This window comes from Corvus kubaryi, unplaced genomic scaffold, assembly GCF_017639235.1.
Source record: "Corvus kubaryi isolate FWS band 111438036 unplaced genomic scaffold, C.kubaryi_AGA036_p1.0 74, whole genome shotgun sequence".
Lineage (NCBI taxonomy): Eukaryota > Metazoa > Chordata > Aves > Passeriformes > Corvidae > Corvus > Corvus kubaryi.
Window position 1 is genome coordinate 14787724 of NW_024582061.1, and position 17495 is coordinate 14805218.

The 17495-nt window shown below is 43.2% G+C and overlaps 1 protein-coding gene across 6 annotated transcripts in view; it reads right to left on the reverse strand.

The window, feature by feature from the left end:
* RBFOX2 (RNA binding fox-1 homolog 2) overlaps positions 1-17495 on the reverse strand; it is a 172099-nt gene that overhangs the window by 128867 nt on the left and 25737 nt on the right. For 5 of the 6 annotated variants that reach the window (XM_042051174.1, XM_042051169.1, XM_042051162.1 and 2 more), the window contains exon 2: positions 7377-7427. The exons of the other annotated variant lie outside the window; for it this stretch is intronic. In XM_042051174.1, the coding sequence (XP_041907108.1) occupies positions 7377-7427 (51 nt within the window). The remainder of the gene's footprint in view (positions 1-7376; positions 7428-17495) is intronic. 6 annotated transcript variants of the gene reach the window in all.

Below are 17495 nucleotides of genomic sequence, written 5' to 3' on the forward strand. Positions count from 1 at the left end.
CACGCTGTGGCACTTACGGGTACCTAGAAATAACAGCTGCACAGGTATTATACACGGGGCTAAAAAATTTTTTTTAAAAATTATATATATATATATATATAATTCACATAAGCTGTTGAAGTTTTGTTTTGTTTGCTTTGGTTTCATGGGTTTTTTTCTTCCAGTTAAGAAGAAAACCTTCACCCATGCAGTCACAGTGCAGCTGTGCAAGCTGAGGACCCCAAGCCCCCCCTCACCTGAGAGCTTTAAAACCACCTCAGTTTTAAGTCAGTGATGCACAGAACTTTTCCCCCATAAAACACACCTAAAGCAGGGACTTGTTGCCACAGGATGCTGTGGATGCCAAAGGTTTAGACAGGCTCAGAAACCATTTAGAGAAATTCAATAAAGAAAAAAATCTATCACAGGTGACTTTTAAAAAAGAATAAAAATCTATAGCCAGGAAATCCCAAAGCCACAGGATTGCTTCAAGAGCACAGCAGAGGGGAAGTATCACCGAATCTTGGCGCTGCTCCCTCTGCTGTAAGTACTTGCTATTAGACACTGTAAAAGCCAGAACACTGGAAGGCAGAGACCTTCTTTCTCACCCGGAATAGCTGCTTTCATGCCCTCAATAGGATATCATAGCTATCAACAGGCTGTTTTCTCTGCACCATTTGGTTTTAGTCCTACAACTGATCCTTTTGCAGACTACTTCTAGCACACATGCCACACTCCAGCATAATCATTCAGAAGGGAAAATCTAAACAAGATGCTGTCCCTCTTGCCAAAGGAACTGAGGGGCTTGGGAATCTCCAAGATAGACATGGAGTAACACACATATGGTCATCACAGGAGAAAAAGTGGTCTCCTGGTACTCTCCCCAAGGATGACTCACATCTCCTCTCTTTAACCCTAAGCAGAGATGAGAAACTGCTGCAATCAGAGGACTCAAACATGAAAGGAATTTGCATTACATCATCCAAACCCATTTCCTGCCAACGCCTTACAACCCCAGAGCTTTGGCGGACTATTCATCAGCAAGGTATTTGTTACTTCCCTTGAGAAGTTGTTCATAGGACTTAAGGAGCTTACTGTCAGGAAGTCTTCCCATGTATCTGAATTAGGTGCGCTCCTTAACTATTTCTTCTCTTACAACTTTTTTCCACGTGGTCTCTTGTTATTGATGATGAGAAAGGCACGCACTGGCATGGAGTTCGCTGGATATGTTTATGGAAGGTATTCAGGGCTCTGTAAGGAAAGGATTCCGTGCCTTGTATTCAGAGATTAGAAAGGCAACAGACATGGGGAAAAGGGGAATAAATATACAGCCAGAGTGATCCATTTGCAAGACTCATGTCAACTGCAAGACATCATGCTTCCTGTATTATTTAAGGGGTTTGATGCTAGGAAATCAGCTAAACAAAGGAAAGGAGAGATTTGGGGGAATGTGGCCAACATAAGCACAGAGACTTGGTTCAGAGTGAAATATCAGAAAGGAGGTTTATAACAAGCTAAGCTAATTGGTGGTGTATGTTTTACTTTTCTTTTTTTAATCCCACTTATTCATCTTTCCTGCAGCTTCTTAGGGATGTAGTTTGGGCTTGAGAAAACAAGGAACCACTTCTTCATGCTTCAAATGATCTAGCAAGTGCCTGACCAAGACAGTTCTGGATTCAGGGGAAATGTATCACTAGATTAGTCTCAGTAGATCTTGCTTTTCCAACTCATCCTTAATTGTTTAAACTTCAATCTGTAACCACCTCCTTCAGTTTTCAGCTAAACATTCTGCTCTCTATTTTCCTTCTCAATATCACAATTTACATTGTTGTAATTTAACTCTCTTCACTCTCTCAACACATTTTTACCTTCTGAATGTACTGAGAGTTTTAAGTAGTGTGGGATGCAATCCTGTAAAGGACTTCTCAAGTTCCTCCCCTCCTGCAGTGCTAAATGGCTTTCCATAAGCACATCTGAACTGGCCCAAACTCTTCACAGCTTCATGAAGCAGTAACATCCCAGCAGTTCTCCCACTACAAACTCTTGAAGGCCTTTGTGTGCAGCTGCCTCACAGATGCTTCTCACCTCCTGAATACATTGGACATTTTTGCCCAGACCACATTCTCTGAAACGAAGCTCCTTATTTTCTATGGACACTGCAGTTAGGTCAGTAATAGAATATCCCTTCAGTCCTGTCTAGTACAGTATGGAAACATTTCACTGCTTGCCTGAAGAGAGGCTGTAGGAGCCAGGATGCAAGAGATTTGGCAGACTTACCCTAATCCACCTAATTTTAAACATAAGGAAAGTGCTTAGAGCAGTTTCCCCTCATTAGCTTGGTCCCATCCCAAATTTTGGGTTGATTGCTTTCAAGCCAAGAGGGACTCTTCAAAAGCACCAGCAACACTGAGCCTGGTCTTCTCCATTTTATATGGAGGATCTCAGAAGCTTCCTGAGCTTTGTCCCAGCTATTTACTCACAGAGTAAGGTGTTAAAACTATTTGAGCCTCTCTAGAACCTCTCTCTGTCCCTGAGTTTAAGAATTTGTATTAAATACGCTTTTCAAACAAAGAATGTAAGCAACAAACAACTCAAAAACACACAAACCATGCTCCTTTCTACCTCCTGAATAACTTAACACATCCACTGCCACCACCTCACAGGTTACAGAGCCAAATAATATACACACTGGAGGGTTTATTTTCATGGCCAGTTACTAGGAGGAAAACAAATTAAAAACTAAAACTTTTCAGGAAGACTTCTTAGATTTGAACTTTCAGACAGGGAGTCTTTATAACAGAACTGACCAAGCAGGGCACTGGAGAGACTGTAGTGGTTCGTGCTATCATGGTACAAGTGAAAACAAACAAGTGACCAAACCATTTTCCTCCAGGATGACATTTTTTATTTGCTTCATGACAAGAGCATCTCAAGTCTATTGGTACTAAATAAAGGAAATTTTGGGTAGATATCCTAACCAATGCTGGGCCACTGAGCTGCTAATCAAGTTGTGGCAATATCCCCAAATTCACATTTATCCACATAATGGAGAAGAGGAAGATAGGTGAAGGAGTCTCAGGCCACACTGATGAGAGAGGAGAGGTTTCCCCCCTCTTAACTCTCTGCTGACATCCCTGCTGCTTGCTGCCAAGAGACCACCAATGAGAGCAGCAGTGCCCCTGTGCAGCCAGCTCCAACAGGAAGCCTGGTGACCTGCTGTCCTGCCTCCCCATGGGAGCTCTCACACACCCTTCACATCTCAGGATGAAGGGCTTCCTTGCCAAACTCCCCACATCAGGAGGGACTGGGCAAAGAAAACAAACAGGGAGGAAAAAAGCAACGGGGATGCTTCCTGTTCTCACAGACTGCCACCACTGCTGTTCAGTTCCCCCTCACCAGCTTGTGGCCCCAGGGAAGGCAGCACACACATCCGCCTGGAGCCTTCGATGCCCCATCAGATATTCCAAAGCAGCAAGTGAGTAAGGACCCAGGGGGAAAGGCTGACAATTGGAGAGGATTTAACAGCCTTTCACCTTAAGCTTGAACTCAAAACTGAGACGATACCGATAAAGCTGTTCCTAGCAGTTGCCATAGGCACCCACTACCTTGGGCTGCAGCTTCATCTACATACAGGAGAACAACAGGTCAGAGCTGGTGAGTGCTCAGATGGAAAACCAGCCACCGAAATTAAGCTGTTGAAGGAAGTGTCACTTGTGATAGGTAACGATGTTTCCACCACATTAGCACCAAGCCAATGGCCCAGTTTGATTTAAGAATTGTACTTACGAAGTACAAGCTTTTAAAAGAGGCTTCAAACCAGTATCCTAACCCGTTGTGATAGCTGAGGATCACTTTCCATAACAGAAGAGGTATAATAGCTCTAACATCCTGACCCAGTTCTGGTGTGTGCAATTACCTCCTGCTTCCATAAACTCTCTCTCCTCCTCTCTTCCCTTCAGTGGCAGCTAAACAAGGTGCTCTTGCTCATTTTGCTTCCTGTTGGGGAACAAAATTATTCTGTGCAGCTGCCAAATTCTGCCACAGAAGTGCCAGTATTCAGCACTCTAACAAATCTCAGATATCATATCTAATACATTTGGACATGAAAAGCACTAGAGCAATATGATTTGGGCCTTGGCTATATACAAAATGAGCTGGCACAGTCAGCATGGAACAGCCTTCTGGAAGCAGAATATGTATTCTTGATGAGTTTGTCTGTATGTAAAAGCTGTATCAGTATAGCTGTACCAGTCATTTTCCATGTTGAGACCAACTCAAAGTACCTCAGAGCTGTTTGTCACAGCTTGGGAAATGAAGCAAGGAAGTCTTGGTTCACTGCATTTTAGGCAGGTGCTTGCATTACAAAAAAAGAAATACCATTTTGTTGGCAGACATAACAGAGGGATGAAAAACTGAATAGTCCCCAGGGAATAAGCTCTCCTCACCAAAAGACTTGGTTCTCATCTCAGTTAGCAATGTTACACTATGTTACACCAATGTTCCCCCCTTCTCCCTTTACCACGGGCTTTGTCCCAGCCATCAGCCTAGCTCTGGAAAAAGGAAGGGCATCCCTCCGTTCCTGAATGTGCATTAGACATCCACAGAGCAAACCTTGAATTCCTGAGAACAGTCCCAGAGAGCTCTCCAGCTCCTTACATGACTGTAACATAGATCCAGTAGTACAACACTTTGGCAACAGAAAGCCTCTTTTTAGGCAAACTTACACAACAATGATTTAGCACATGTGCTCCCCAGGTCCTATCACCAGAAAAAGTCCAGCAAGCCAGCACTCTGGCAGGGCAGGTAAGGAACAAGGGGGCTGCACAACCACCCAGAGCTTTTAGTTATCATAAAGCAATCACACAACACCAGAATTCTGAGAGGAAGAGCCTCAACATGAACCCCATCTCATTTGTTTCAGTACTGCTGCCCATGCATGATGACAACAGAATGCTTAAATACTTGGAAAAATATACAAAATCAACTCTGTTCTAGAGACCTAAGCATTCCCAAATGGCCCAAGTGAGGACTCAAACCAATCACAGATTTCCACTGGCAGGAAGAAAAAACTCCAATAACCTGGAACATCTGGGTACGATTTAACCACTAGAGGGTGTAAAAACAGCACAGTGAAAGGTTTGCAGCCAGCAATTAACGACATTCAGAGCCTGAAGGAACGAAAAGGGCATTCCAGCAGGATGCTACATAAAGTGAAAGAAATGGCGAGTCAGAATTTGACTACTGTGGTCACAGGATGAAAAACCCTAAAAATAAGCTCTGCTTTGCTACTTCTCCTTAAGAAAACAATGTGGAAAAAAAAAACACAGCAAAAGTACTTACAGTAAAGAAGTGCAGTGGGGAAGAGCATGATACATTGATTTACCCTCACCAGCTCAAATCCAGCTCCTAATTTTAGGAAATCCAACACAATTGCTCCTATATCTCATAATTACTTTGTTACAGGGTGAGGACCCCTACACATATTCCCACACCACTTCCTCCTTTCCCAGTGCAAAAAGGCAGGTGATGGATCAGCCACTGCTCATTCTCCCACGCCAGCCCCACCCTCTGGAAACAGAAGACTTCTGCTGCTATCAAGTTAGAGGCTCGCAATGAGATTAGCTAAAAGCCTTGAAACCTCATTAGTGAAAACCAGATCTGAATTTAAGCTGCTTCAGGGACACAGCAAGACAGACAGACAAACACTTACTACAGATCAAAATGTTGTAGAGAGCAGGAAGAAAAAAACAAAACAAAAACCAGCCAAAAAAATCTTTTTACAAAGATTGGCTAAATGAAAACACACAAGTTAAACTGCAGCTGTTTGTCCTCCAAGAAAATTCCATAAAGCTATCTGCCACCTGAAACACATAGACACACTTGCTAACATTCATTACTCCCTGTGCTCACCCATATAGAGCTTCCCAGGGCTACCCAGGCTGTAATTCTCATTTCACATCCTGACTGTAGTACAGTTTCCCATACCCATCTATGCTGATTTGGCAACCTGCCAGCAATAGCAGTTCTGGACTTTCAAATCAGAAGAGTTCTTATGGGATGAGAAAGAGGAAACCTGTGAAGTGGGATGTACTGGTAGGTATTAAAACACCCTAAAACACCCCTAAATGGGTAGGTAAAGTGAAACACCAAAATGTACAGAAGGTGCTACCAGAATGGGAAAGCCAAAAGCAGGTATGAACCACTTTAAGGATCTGGGACCGACTCTGCCTCTCAGCTTAGCTTACCTCACTTAGCCTGGACAGAGTAGGCACACAACTCTCACAGCATCCCAGTGCGTAGTATTTATTTGTGCTAGTTAGCAGTTTAATATATCCCAGAAGACATTCTGAATAATTTCCTCCTATATGGAAACTCGTACACACGTACCAAGCACCAAAGACTTGAGCTCTTCAGTTGCTGAGGCTGCACTATGCTGCACTTCCTTCATAAAAACATCTCCCATTAAGCTGTTACTACTTACACCCAGGCCTCATCAAGAGATGATGAAAATCACTTTCTTTATATAGCAGTACCTGAGAGTATTAAAGAATTTGATTTTGGTTTTGTTATTTGCTCATTACTGAAATGTGCTGCATTATTGATTTTCTGTGCATATTAATTTCCTGCTATACTGGTTCATACTCTGCTTTGCAGTAGCACTGCAGAACACTGAAAAAACTTTGTTCTAAGAAGGGAGATTTAATGTGTGACAGTTGTATCTTACAACCATTAAATTTCATTTGTTCCAAAGGATCTCCTCCTTCTATCGTGCAAATTCATCAACTGGGATTTCTCTGTCTTCTGTCAGGAGGCAAGAGAATGCTCACAGATGCAAGTGCACTGAACAGTGTAATTTTTACTGCTGTAGAAGGAGAGCATCCTGAATAAGAGCAAGGGGCAGGGGCCCTGCAGGACTTGAAAGAAGGCAAGACAAGTTCACAGATACTAGAAACAACCCAACAGGACGTGTCATTCCTTACTCCACCAGCAAAGCAGACTCTCACAAAAACTCAGTGTTGTTTTGCTCCCCAGATGCCAGAATTACAGCAATAAGTATAAAACAGGGCCAAGTATGCACTGGCACTGAACATCTACATTCATTAACACTGAGGAGATATAGTGGGAGCTTAGGACAGGGATTCTAAGCTGTGACATTTTTAAAATCAAGAATTTCCTGAGCTGTTGGTAATGTGGATGATATTTAACCCCTTACCAGGCACCTTGCCACATACTGATGAAAGCCGTAAAAACCCATTCAATTAATCACATATGTCTCCACAAACATTCCACAATAGAACAAAACTATTTCCACTCCATAACACGACAGCCAGGAAGCTGTCAGACAAAACATCCCTAAGTGTGCAGAGACGCACGGATTACTGCAATCAGACACTTACTTGATTGTCTCTTGCTGGATATCCATGATAACCTGAAGTCAGAGGCTCGTTCTGCAAGACAAGAAAACAAAGAGTGAATGTAGGGGTTACAAGGAATAGAAAGCAAGGAAATGTAGGTCTGTCTTAACTCAGGCAAAGACAAGAACTTGCATGAAATGGGGGAAGAATGAGCTAAAGTATTCTGCCAACTTCCTTTTTTCCATGTAAGCCAATACACCTAAAATGTATTTACAATTGCATATGCCAAATTGTGTAGAAGGAGAAAAAAAAAAAAATCAAAGCCATAAAATAAGAATAAACTAATCCTACTTTATACTCTGTAATATCAGTTTGTATAACTGTGGTTGTTTTCCAAAAATTTTTGATATGCAAACACATTTACCATCATGAAAACTGAACAAAACAGAACATAAAACTACAGAAGCTATCGTGCACTTCGCCTGGTCTTGAAGACGTTTCCCAAAATATTAGCTGTAAATGTGTCATTTTTTTCCCTTTTCAAAACTATATTAATAGTTTAACATGAACTTTAAAAGCAGTCAATGTAACTTCAAACACCCCAGTAAGCCTGTACAATAACTCAACACTCCCAACAGGAAATCAATCCTCTAGGCTTTATTTCTTCAGCCCAGAAGGGACTCTGAGCCTACACATTTTGTGATATTGGCTGCTCCATCATCCTGCTCTGCAGGAATATATGAACCTCCAACACTTCTGAAATTTCTCCATGAAATTCCCAGACTCATCTCTATTTTAGCAGTGCACTGGGGATTAAGATAACATAATACTTCCTAAATGTTTATTTCTGTTTCTTAATTTATTTTCAGTTCCTCTCCCTCCAACACATCCTCTTTGGAATGGGGAAAGGGCACTCACATGCCTCAGGCATGCATCTTTCTGTCTGGGCAGAGGATAAACTAAACTAGACAAAATCTGTATCAATTCCACCCTGGTACCCCCTGTGCATTCACAAACAACTCCCAGCAGAATGCTAGGAGGAGGAGGAGGAGGAGGAGGAGGAAAGAAAACAGCCACCCTCCACAATCACTTTTTAAGTCTATCTCCTGTTATGACTTGTGAGGGGGAACTCTTAAGTCAGCTCTGCACTTTCTCCAGTAGCTCTTGGGGAAGGAGAGGAGGGAAAGAGAGGCCCAAGGGGAAGACCCTGACAAAACACAGCAAAACAATCTCAAATTGTCCAACACAAATACATTATGGGTATGAAGCTGACTGAGATGTACAATCACTGTCAGGAAAGAGTCTGTGTTGAGATGTTTTAGGTTTTGTGCTGGGACATTTGAGTGAAAGGCCAGCTCTCTGATTTCCACCAGAGAGAGGTCTACTACCCTACACAGGGCATGTGGCCACTGGCACAATTTCACAGTTTACACAAAGCGCTTTAACACAGTTTCTGCCGAATAGCAAGGTGCTAATATTTCAATGGCATTCAAACAGCATTGCAGGGACTAGCAATGCTATTTAAAGTTTGTATCCATCCTCCCTCTCTTCCTCTTTACCTCAAGCTGGCCCAGGGGATTCTCTGTGGAAACCTGCCAGGAAACATTCAGCTTCTCCTCATGCTCTCATGCTACAGTAGCATGCATAGTATGAAAGCTTCAAGGACAACAAAACTTTTGGCAGCCAATTTTTGGGGATTAACAGTAATTAATTAGGCTGGCCACCGTGTGAGTACATTCTTCTCAAATACTAACAGCCAGAAAGCAGGTTAAGCACAAAACTCCACAAACGATTCAGAAACAGAAGGAAGGACACATGAGTTGGAAGAAGCAAATGGAGACTATCAATTACAGCACCACTCAAAGCTTTTGGGTTTTAACTATTACCTTAAGTAAGAACAAACAACACCACAATGAAAACACACAGTCTTTTTCTCCCCCAGTGTAAGTACAGCTTATAAGCACTGTGATTGTTTATCCCACAAACTACAGTTTACCAATTTATGTCCAAATTCCATAAACATCTACCCTGTATCAGGAAAGATGGTCTTCTCCTGAAAGACTATTCCAGGCATGCTTTTAACAGTACTTATAGACACACCTGAAAGGTCAGTATCTCAGACAAGTTCCGCGCAAGTCTCTCTCAATACCCTGAAAACCAGAAAGATTTCCACACAGAGAATAAGGAATTCATGGACAAGTTGCCCTTACAAATACCAAAGATAAGGGCAGTGAATGCAAGCTGGAAGTTATAATAAAGAAAGAAAATAGAAATAGTTATTTTCAGGATGATGTTCTTCACATAAGGGACTAATAAGAGGGACTGTCATCACGAGGCTGTGGCAGAAAAGAAACAGAACTGAACTTTGTGGGATTTCCTGAAATCAAAGAACCTGGATGCCAAGAAACCACATCTAGAAACAGAACAGTTTCGAAAGTAGAAGCAAATCACAAAAGTGTGAAGAGAGAGATGATTACAGAGATCTGAGGGCAGTCACAATACGTAAGAACCCAGAAAGAAACGAAAAATCGAATGGAGGGGAAAATGCCATACATCCCGCAATCTCCACTTTGTTTTTTGGAAGACAAACCTCACAGAATGCAAACTAAAAATGTCTGAGGGATATGGTTGCAGCAGGAGGTGAAAAGAAGAGGTGAAAGAGGGTTACATTAGTGAGAGTCCAGAGATAGCAGAGGTTAGAAAGAGGGCAGCAGCTGGAGCATTAAGGTCACAAAAAGGCCAAAGATATCTCTTTGCCTTTCATACAGCAATGCTACCACCAAGTACTGGACTCTTTGCAAAATCCCTGCTGTGCGTATCATTGCTCTAATTGAACTTAACTCTCCACGAGAAGGCAGGAAGCGCCTAGGGAAACCGTCTCCTGCCAATAATCTCCAGTGCTGCCAATTTTACAGGTCACTAATGGTGAATCTGGGGCCTGCTGCATGATTATTCCATACGGAGTTTGCTTTTGTTGAAAACTAAACAGAGCAAGAAGTGGAAGCGTTAAACTCCTGCAACTGGAACAGCACAGTCCAGCAACATCCAGACAGAAAACCCCTACTAGTAGGCAATCTAAACTGGGGATACAGCTCAATCTCCTCCTCTGACTGCACATGAACAAAACTAATCTCACAAAATGGAAGTGAAAAAGAGACCGGCAAGGTTTGACACAGATAAGTACCCCGCACAAACACAGAGGGACCCTGCCTTCTGACAGCAGCCGGAAGGGAGAGGGAATCCCCAGATAACTTCATCTCTCTTGCACAGCTCCCTCCTGCCAATTACATTCTCTTTCGATGCCAACATGCAACCAGACATTCATAAAGAAATTGAGTTAGGTAGCACTAGCCTGCAAAATCAAATCAAACTGTCACTGGGATGTTTCATTACGTTGTTTACCACTGAAAGGCATTTCTCAGGTACTTGCAATTTGCTTTAGAGTAGGGAGAATAAAACTGGAAGCTAATACCATAAATCAGCTTTCTGCAACACATATTAGGATTTTATTCAAACCATACTGATGGTTTCACACGTGGGCTTCCACACTTCCATAGGATGTGTGACCATTGTGGTTGTACCCCAGTGACAGCTTCTGTGCAGGCCAACTAGATTTGACAGGATAAAAGTCACAACTCAGTCAAATCCACTAAGTCTTTACCGCCCCTTTATTTCAAAGTTTTCCTGTTCTTTCATTTCCCAGCCTTGCTAACACAAGACCTTTCCCACTGGCACTTGCAATAGTAAGGTCTGCCACAATCTGCAAGTCACAGGTACTGCCTCAGGTCAGAAGATAAACTCACCACAGTTATTTGCAGATGACTGAAGCTCAAAGTAGATGCTCCTGCACGAGCAGAACAACCAGGCTTTGGAGTTTTTGGGGTTTTTGATACCTCTCAACTTGACAAATTCTAAGAGCTGCTGAATTAGACACATCTTGAAAACATAAGGAACTGCCAATAAACCAGGCTGCCATTAAGAAGTGATCATCTCTGCAGGTGGCACTAACTTATGAAAGGCCTCAAAGGACTGGAGTAAAGTCATTCCTCTAGGGAAAACGTCACAGCTCTAACACATAATGGAAGGTCTGAAAGTCCTTCTAACCTTTTCTTAAAATTAGAGCAAAATTTTAGCTTAAAAAGGCAATAATCCTATTTTTGGACTAACCTGACCCCAGAATGAATCAAATTTACATCACAACTTGCCGTTTTGCCAGATGCAACAATCACTGAGGCCTGATCAGCAACTGTTTCCTGACAGCCAAATTAAACCTAAAGTCGGCAGATTAAAACTTTGCTGGTAGGAACTGTCACCTTAGTGAGTTCACCCACGTTTCCCCAGCCAGAAAATTAATTCCTGCTGAATCCAAGCTTCAGCTTGAGGTGTTGAGTCCTTTCCATTGCAAAGATAACCTCAGAAACATGACCAAGCAATCTCTTCCCTGGATCTGCAGCATTCCTGCTTTCCTGACAATGCCAGGATATGTAGAGTGAAGTTAATGTAGTCCTTTCAAGTTCCACAACCACTTGCTGGGTTCTGAACAGCAGCAGCAAAACTCACAGGAACAGCTCATCTGTCTCTGCTCTGGCTGCCCCCAACAGCTACGGGTGGTGCAGCAGCCTGGTGGCTTGAACAGGAGTGACAAGGGAGAGTCCCTGTACCAGAAACCCAGAAACCCTTGGACTACACAGAGCAATGAAATAAAGGCAACAAGAAATTACTTGTTCCTCCCGAAAGCAAAATGGGATTTTGAAGTGATGAGATAGCACAAGCTACACATTTATCAGAGACTTGTACTAGACAAACAGAAGCCGCTTTTTTAGAACACAGTGAATAAGATGTTCACAATAATTAGAAAAAAAAAAGGCTGAAAACACTGGCTACAAAGCTATTAATCCGAAAGTGACAGTAACAAAAAAGGAAAGATCACGAGCCAGACAGAAATCCCAGTACTGTTCGTCACAGCCCAGTGGTTTCACCATCTTTTTTGTTTTACTTCTTGCACACAGGAAAGACAGAAACCCTGTGCTGGGGAAAGGCAGGGTGGGTGAGGGGATTGTCTTGAAAAAGGCTTTTTAGTATTTAACTGTGGCAGAGCACTGCTAAAACTGTAAATGTCTTGATCTTATTATCAGTTGCTAAGAAAATAGGCAATTCTTCATCGGACCCTTACTTCCACAAACTATTGCATATAAAAAAAAGGAAATAACCGTTTCTTTGTCCAAGTGTATCTGACGCATTCAGTCTGCCTTCTCAATTGTGTGTGCTGTCTCCTACCCCAAATTGTCTTTGGATAAAATTAATGGGGAAAGTAGCATCTAAGGGTGAATTACCAATTATTAATGAAAAACTGAACTAAGTAGTTTTTAAATGGATCTTAATGTCACCCTTCTCCCTCGATACTTACCCTAATTTGATAAACAGCTCTTGCTAATCACTCTGCAGCACCAATAACTGTGTCTATAGTATGGGATGCTTCCCTTCAGCTGTCTTTACTTCCAATTAAACTTGCTTCACGGCTTTGGCTGTTTTCCACATGCACAGACGTCATCTAGCAAAGACTTATTTGCTTCCTTGTCAGTGCCCCGACATCAACAACCTGTACAATTTTCTGGATGCAAGTAACAGGACTTATATTTTATTTTTCACCCACTTCTCACCCACCCACCACTCCCCTCCTTTTTTTTAAGTGTATTTGGGGACTACAAGCTTGAGATTTTAATAAAAGTCACCACATCAAGTACATTGCGCACGGCTGCCCTTGATGGCTGGGAAGAACGCTGGCTAGCACAGCCCTAGCTTCCGACACCCGCCCCAGTGACTGAGGCCACTTCTTGAGGGACAGAAAAGCTTGAGGGGTGCAGCTGCCAGAGCAGGGCTCTGGCTGGGGGCCCCTGATGTTGGCAGCTGTGCCCATGGGAGCAGAGAAGCACCCACAGGCTCCCTGCACTGGAGCGTAGTAGAGGCCAGGATAGAGGCTCATCCGGCCCCTCTTCCTTCCTGGAATTCTGGCCCCGTTGCTGCAGCGACAGCAGCCTCCGGCCTAGGCCCCCCCCACCCAGCTCCAGGCTTCCCCATATCCTAAAAATACCGTGTTTTCCACAGGAGCCACTATGATGTAGGACAGGTGGGGCAGGAGAGCTCCCATGCTGCCATGTCCCTGGTGCCTCAGAGGGCTCCAGGGAATGCAGCTCCCCACCTGCCCCACAGCATAAGGGGGTCCCTGTCCTGGGTGTCCACTCCAGCCTCACAGCTCCACAAAGCTGGACACCCAGCTCTGTAGCAGGGACATGGTACCCACAGCTCCACGGAGCCCACAGCCTGCTGTGGGATCACAGGTCTTCTGCCTGGCCACCAGGAAGGGGCAGGACCCCGGCAGAGCCCAGCTGGAGAGAGGCCAGGCCTGCCAGAGGCTCCCCGGGCGGGAAGCCCAGTGACACAGTAAAGACAAGAAAGGAAAGTGATGTCAGATTAATAAAAATAGTCTCCTGCCCTGACCAGAGTTTGAATAGTCTGGAGCAGTCAGCTAGGGAAGCCCACAAGGTGGTCAGAAAGAACAGGGCAAGTTTGGGATGGCTGCATCCCTGTTGAATAGAGCCCCAGTGATGCCACCCGAACGTGTCAATGCAATTTTCTGTATTTTGAAATATGCATTTTCTTAACTCCAATCTCCTGGCACTTCTTTTTTGTGAAACCATATGTATACAATAGGAAGAATAACTGATTGGCATAGCAGAGGCTGCAGAAGGAATATAGACAAATACATGTCTGACCAAACCACACAGAAAGGTGGTATTTAAACTTTCAGGTCTGTTAAAATATTCACGATGCAATAAGTTTACAAATGCATACTCAGGCTTTAAGCTGACAGCGTCCACGTGGAGTTACAGGACAGATGTCTAATGCTGCAGAGAAGGGAGATTTTCATACACAAAAAGCACTTTCCCAGCTAAACTTGAAGTATTTTACACATGTTCTTTTTAACAATGCTGATTCTTCCCTGACTTTTTTTTTTCCAAATAATAGAAGTAGCTCTCTGGTCAGAAACAGCCTTTCCCCCAGCTAGGTTCTTCATGTTCCAGATCAGCCAAGGAATGTTTTCAGCTTCTCAAAGAGATGAGATTTCATTAATTTAGTGTAATTTAAATGTGCAAAACATACACTGTCTTTGGACTACATATGGTAGCATCCTCATACTGCTCCAGGCATAAAGAAAACACAGTCAGGCTCTGCTGGTCCATGACCTACGGTGGCAACAATAGATCCAGTGCAATTTAAAGCCCCTGGGAATACTGTGCACAGTGTGACGTCTGTGATCCAGCAAATACAAGGACACTCTGCATGCACAGAAGTCAATAGCACAGAATATTGATTTCCCTCCTCTTTTACTAAGCAGAAGCATTTTAAAATGGCAGTTCATCTTCATTTATACTCTTACTCAACAGAAACAGGACAGGGCTCATAACAAGGCTCTAAAATCTAGTACTGAGGACACCTTTGGATGCCATAATTGTTACATGGGACTGAGGAAGTATTTCACATGTAATTTACACTAAGCCAATTCATTACAGGGCAACATGCTCATGGCATGAAAATCTGGTTTGCTCCAACATGACGGCTACAAGCTTTCACAAGGTGAAGAGGACTACAGAGTTTTGCCTTAGTAGATGGCTTCAGTGTTCTGTTTTCTTAAAAAAACAGGATGGAGAATACAGGACAGAACAGGATGAGGGAGATCACACCACTGATCCAGAAGGAAAGTCAGTTGATCACAAGCCTCTTGGCTGATTTTACAAATATTCACAGGCTATTGCTCAAAGGCGTAAAAGAAACAAGAGTACTCCTACTTTGCACAATGAAATTATAGTTGTCATATTACCTTCAGAAGAAAAAAGGTGAAGCTAATTTGTCAGCTGGGTGTGAAGAGGCTGTGATATAAAAATTAAATCTGCCTTGCTCTTAGGGAAATTGGCACAAAAAAGAGATAGAGGCTCAACAGCACACGACTCTGACAAAACCATACTGTATACTAAGTGCTGCAGGCAAATAGGCGCAAGAGAAATTTTCTGTGCCCTGGACACATTGGCCTGATTGCATAAGCTGCCCTACATAGCTACAGAAATTATTTTCCCAGGTTCACATTACAAACCATCTTCTCTTTTCCCAAAGACATAAATTGTTCAAGCAGTCTAGCCAAATGCAGTTTCATCTCTAGAAGACTGCAAGTGCCCACAGTCAGCTTGAGAAAGGAGGGAAGTGAGGTGGGCAGGCTGATGGGCCAGAGCTGTAATGGCAAGGGGTTAAAAAGCCTGGAGGAGGGAGAAAGCAAAGGGCTTGGGGCAGCCTGCCCCAGCAGCCAGGACTGTTTCTGATTAAGCCTGCAGGATTGCAGAGCTGCACAGGAAGCGCTGGGGGGCTGGGGGTCTCAGAGCCACCATCCCAAACACACTAGAAATCTTTGTGTTCCAGCAGCACCATCTGGAAACGGTTAGAGAGAAACAACTCCCAGGCCTTCCTTTGCAAAATAGAAAAAAAAATAATAAATCCACTCTTAAGACCATTAAGTCTGGCCTCTTCATTCCCCCTCCTGGAAAGCTCTTCTCCCTGCAACAGCAGGGAACAAAAGGGCATCTCTAAAAGGGAATGAACCCCCTCTCTTGCTGCTGCAAGAGCAACTTGCACAGCATGGTAGCTCCCTCTGCTTAAGAGGGGCACCCCAAAGTGCATCCCAAAGAGTATCCAGGGCACTAATTGCACCCAATATGATCAACTTGAGGAAAATATGGACAGCGAGTCATTCTGCAGCTAGGACATCCCCAAATGGGAGCTGTGCACATTCACAGATACCCTGAATTCTGGCCCTTGGAACCTCCTATTTCCCTGCCATAAATCAGCACATGGATGTGAGAGAACCCACTCCAGCAGAGACAAATATTCCAGATACGTACAGAAGATTTAATTCTGTTCTTAAGAGGACAGAAAGACCATGATGCAAAGCACATCATCATGGTGATGGCTCCCCTACTGCCTCAGAGGTACCAAGGATCAGAAGGGCAGCAGAGACTGATTCAGCCATTTCAACCCCTGACAGGCTTCTTCTGATAAGGGAACAGCCTCTTAGTGCCTCAGCACATGTTCTGAAGACAAAGAGGGTGTCTGTCTCCAAAGTGCCATTCACTAGTATTTTAAAAGGGAGAAGTAGAGGTCGTGACTGTTGAATTTTACCAGAATAAATCCTCATGTAACAGTTTATTAGAGGGTTACTCCCATTGCAAGAGTTGCTATCTCCAGGAGGAAATAAAGCCTGCTTTTACCCATCCTTCTTTGCTTTACCTTTATTCATTTCTCCCACACATATCAGTATTTTTCAGGGTTTTTCTTCTAATTAGACACCAGAGTGCTACACATTTGCCTACAAAAATGTAGAGAAGTATAAAAACAATATCAAAGCTAAGCTTTCAACATCTCAATTGAGCAATTCCATACAAAAAGTAACGAGTGATTTCTGCTATAAGAAAATGCTATTTCACTAGAGAAAATACCCCTTTGCCTTTCTTTTTACATCCACTGTGTAGCTGACTGCCACCTTCTTATGAGCCACAGACAGACAGAATGAGATGTGGCCACATGCCAAAGCTCTCTAAAACCAGAGTGCAATTTATAAAAATAATAATTTTTTTAAAGCCTTAAAATAACAGGTTTTCTAAGCCATTAACCAAGGACTCCTTGGAATCTACTTGTGTTATAGAAACCTCCTCACTGCTCATGCAAAGCTCTTGCTAAACATGATTGCCCTGAGATACCTGCATGGTAGCTGTGGTCACACCTCCCTACTGCAAAGCACATGAAAAGAGAGAAATCCTGCCTAAGCTACCAGAAATACCCAGCCTAGACAAACTGCCCAGGATGGCAGGCTACAGCTGATGTCCCAACCTAGCCAAATAACTTAACGCAGGAGGGATGAACCGTTCCCATGCAAACAATGGTCACAGCTAGAACACTGTTAAAACAAGGAGAAAAGGAACATTTATCAAAGGATCTCCTTCCCTGACAGAGGAGGAACACGTCCTCTCTGGAATAGTTTTGAGGATTTTCAGTAAGAGCTTTGTTTCACAATTTTAAGAAAAAGGATCAAAAAGGGGGAGAGTACTCTGCAAAGAG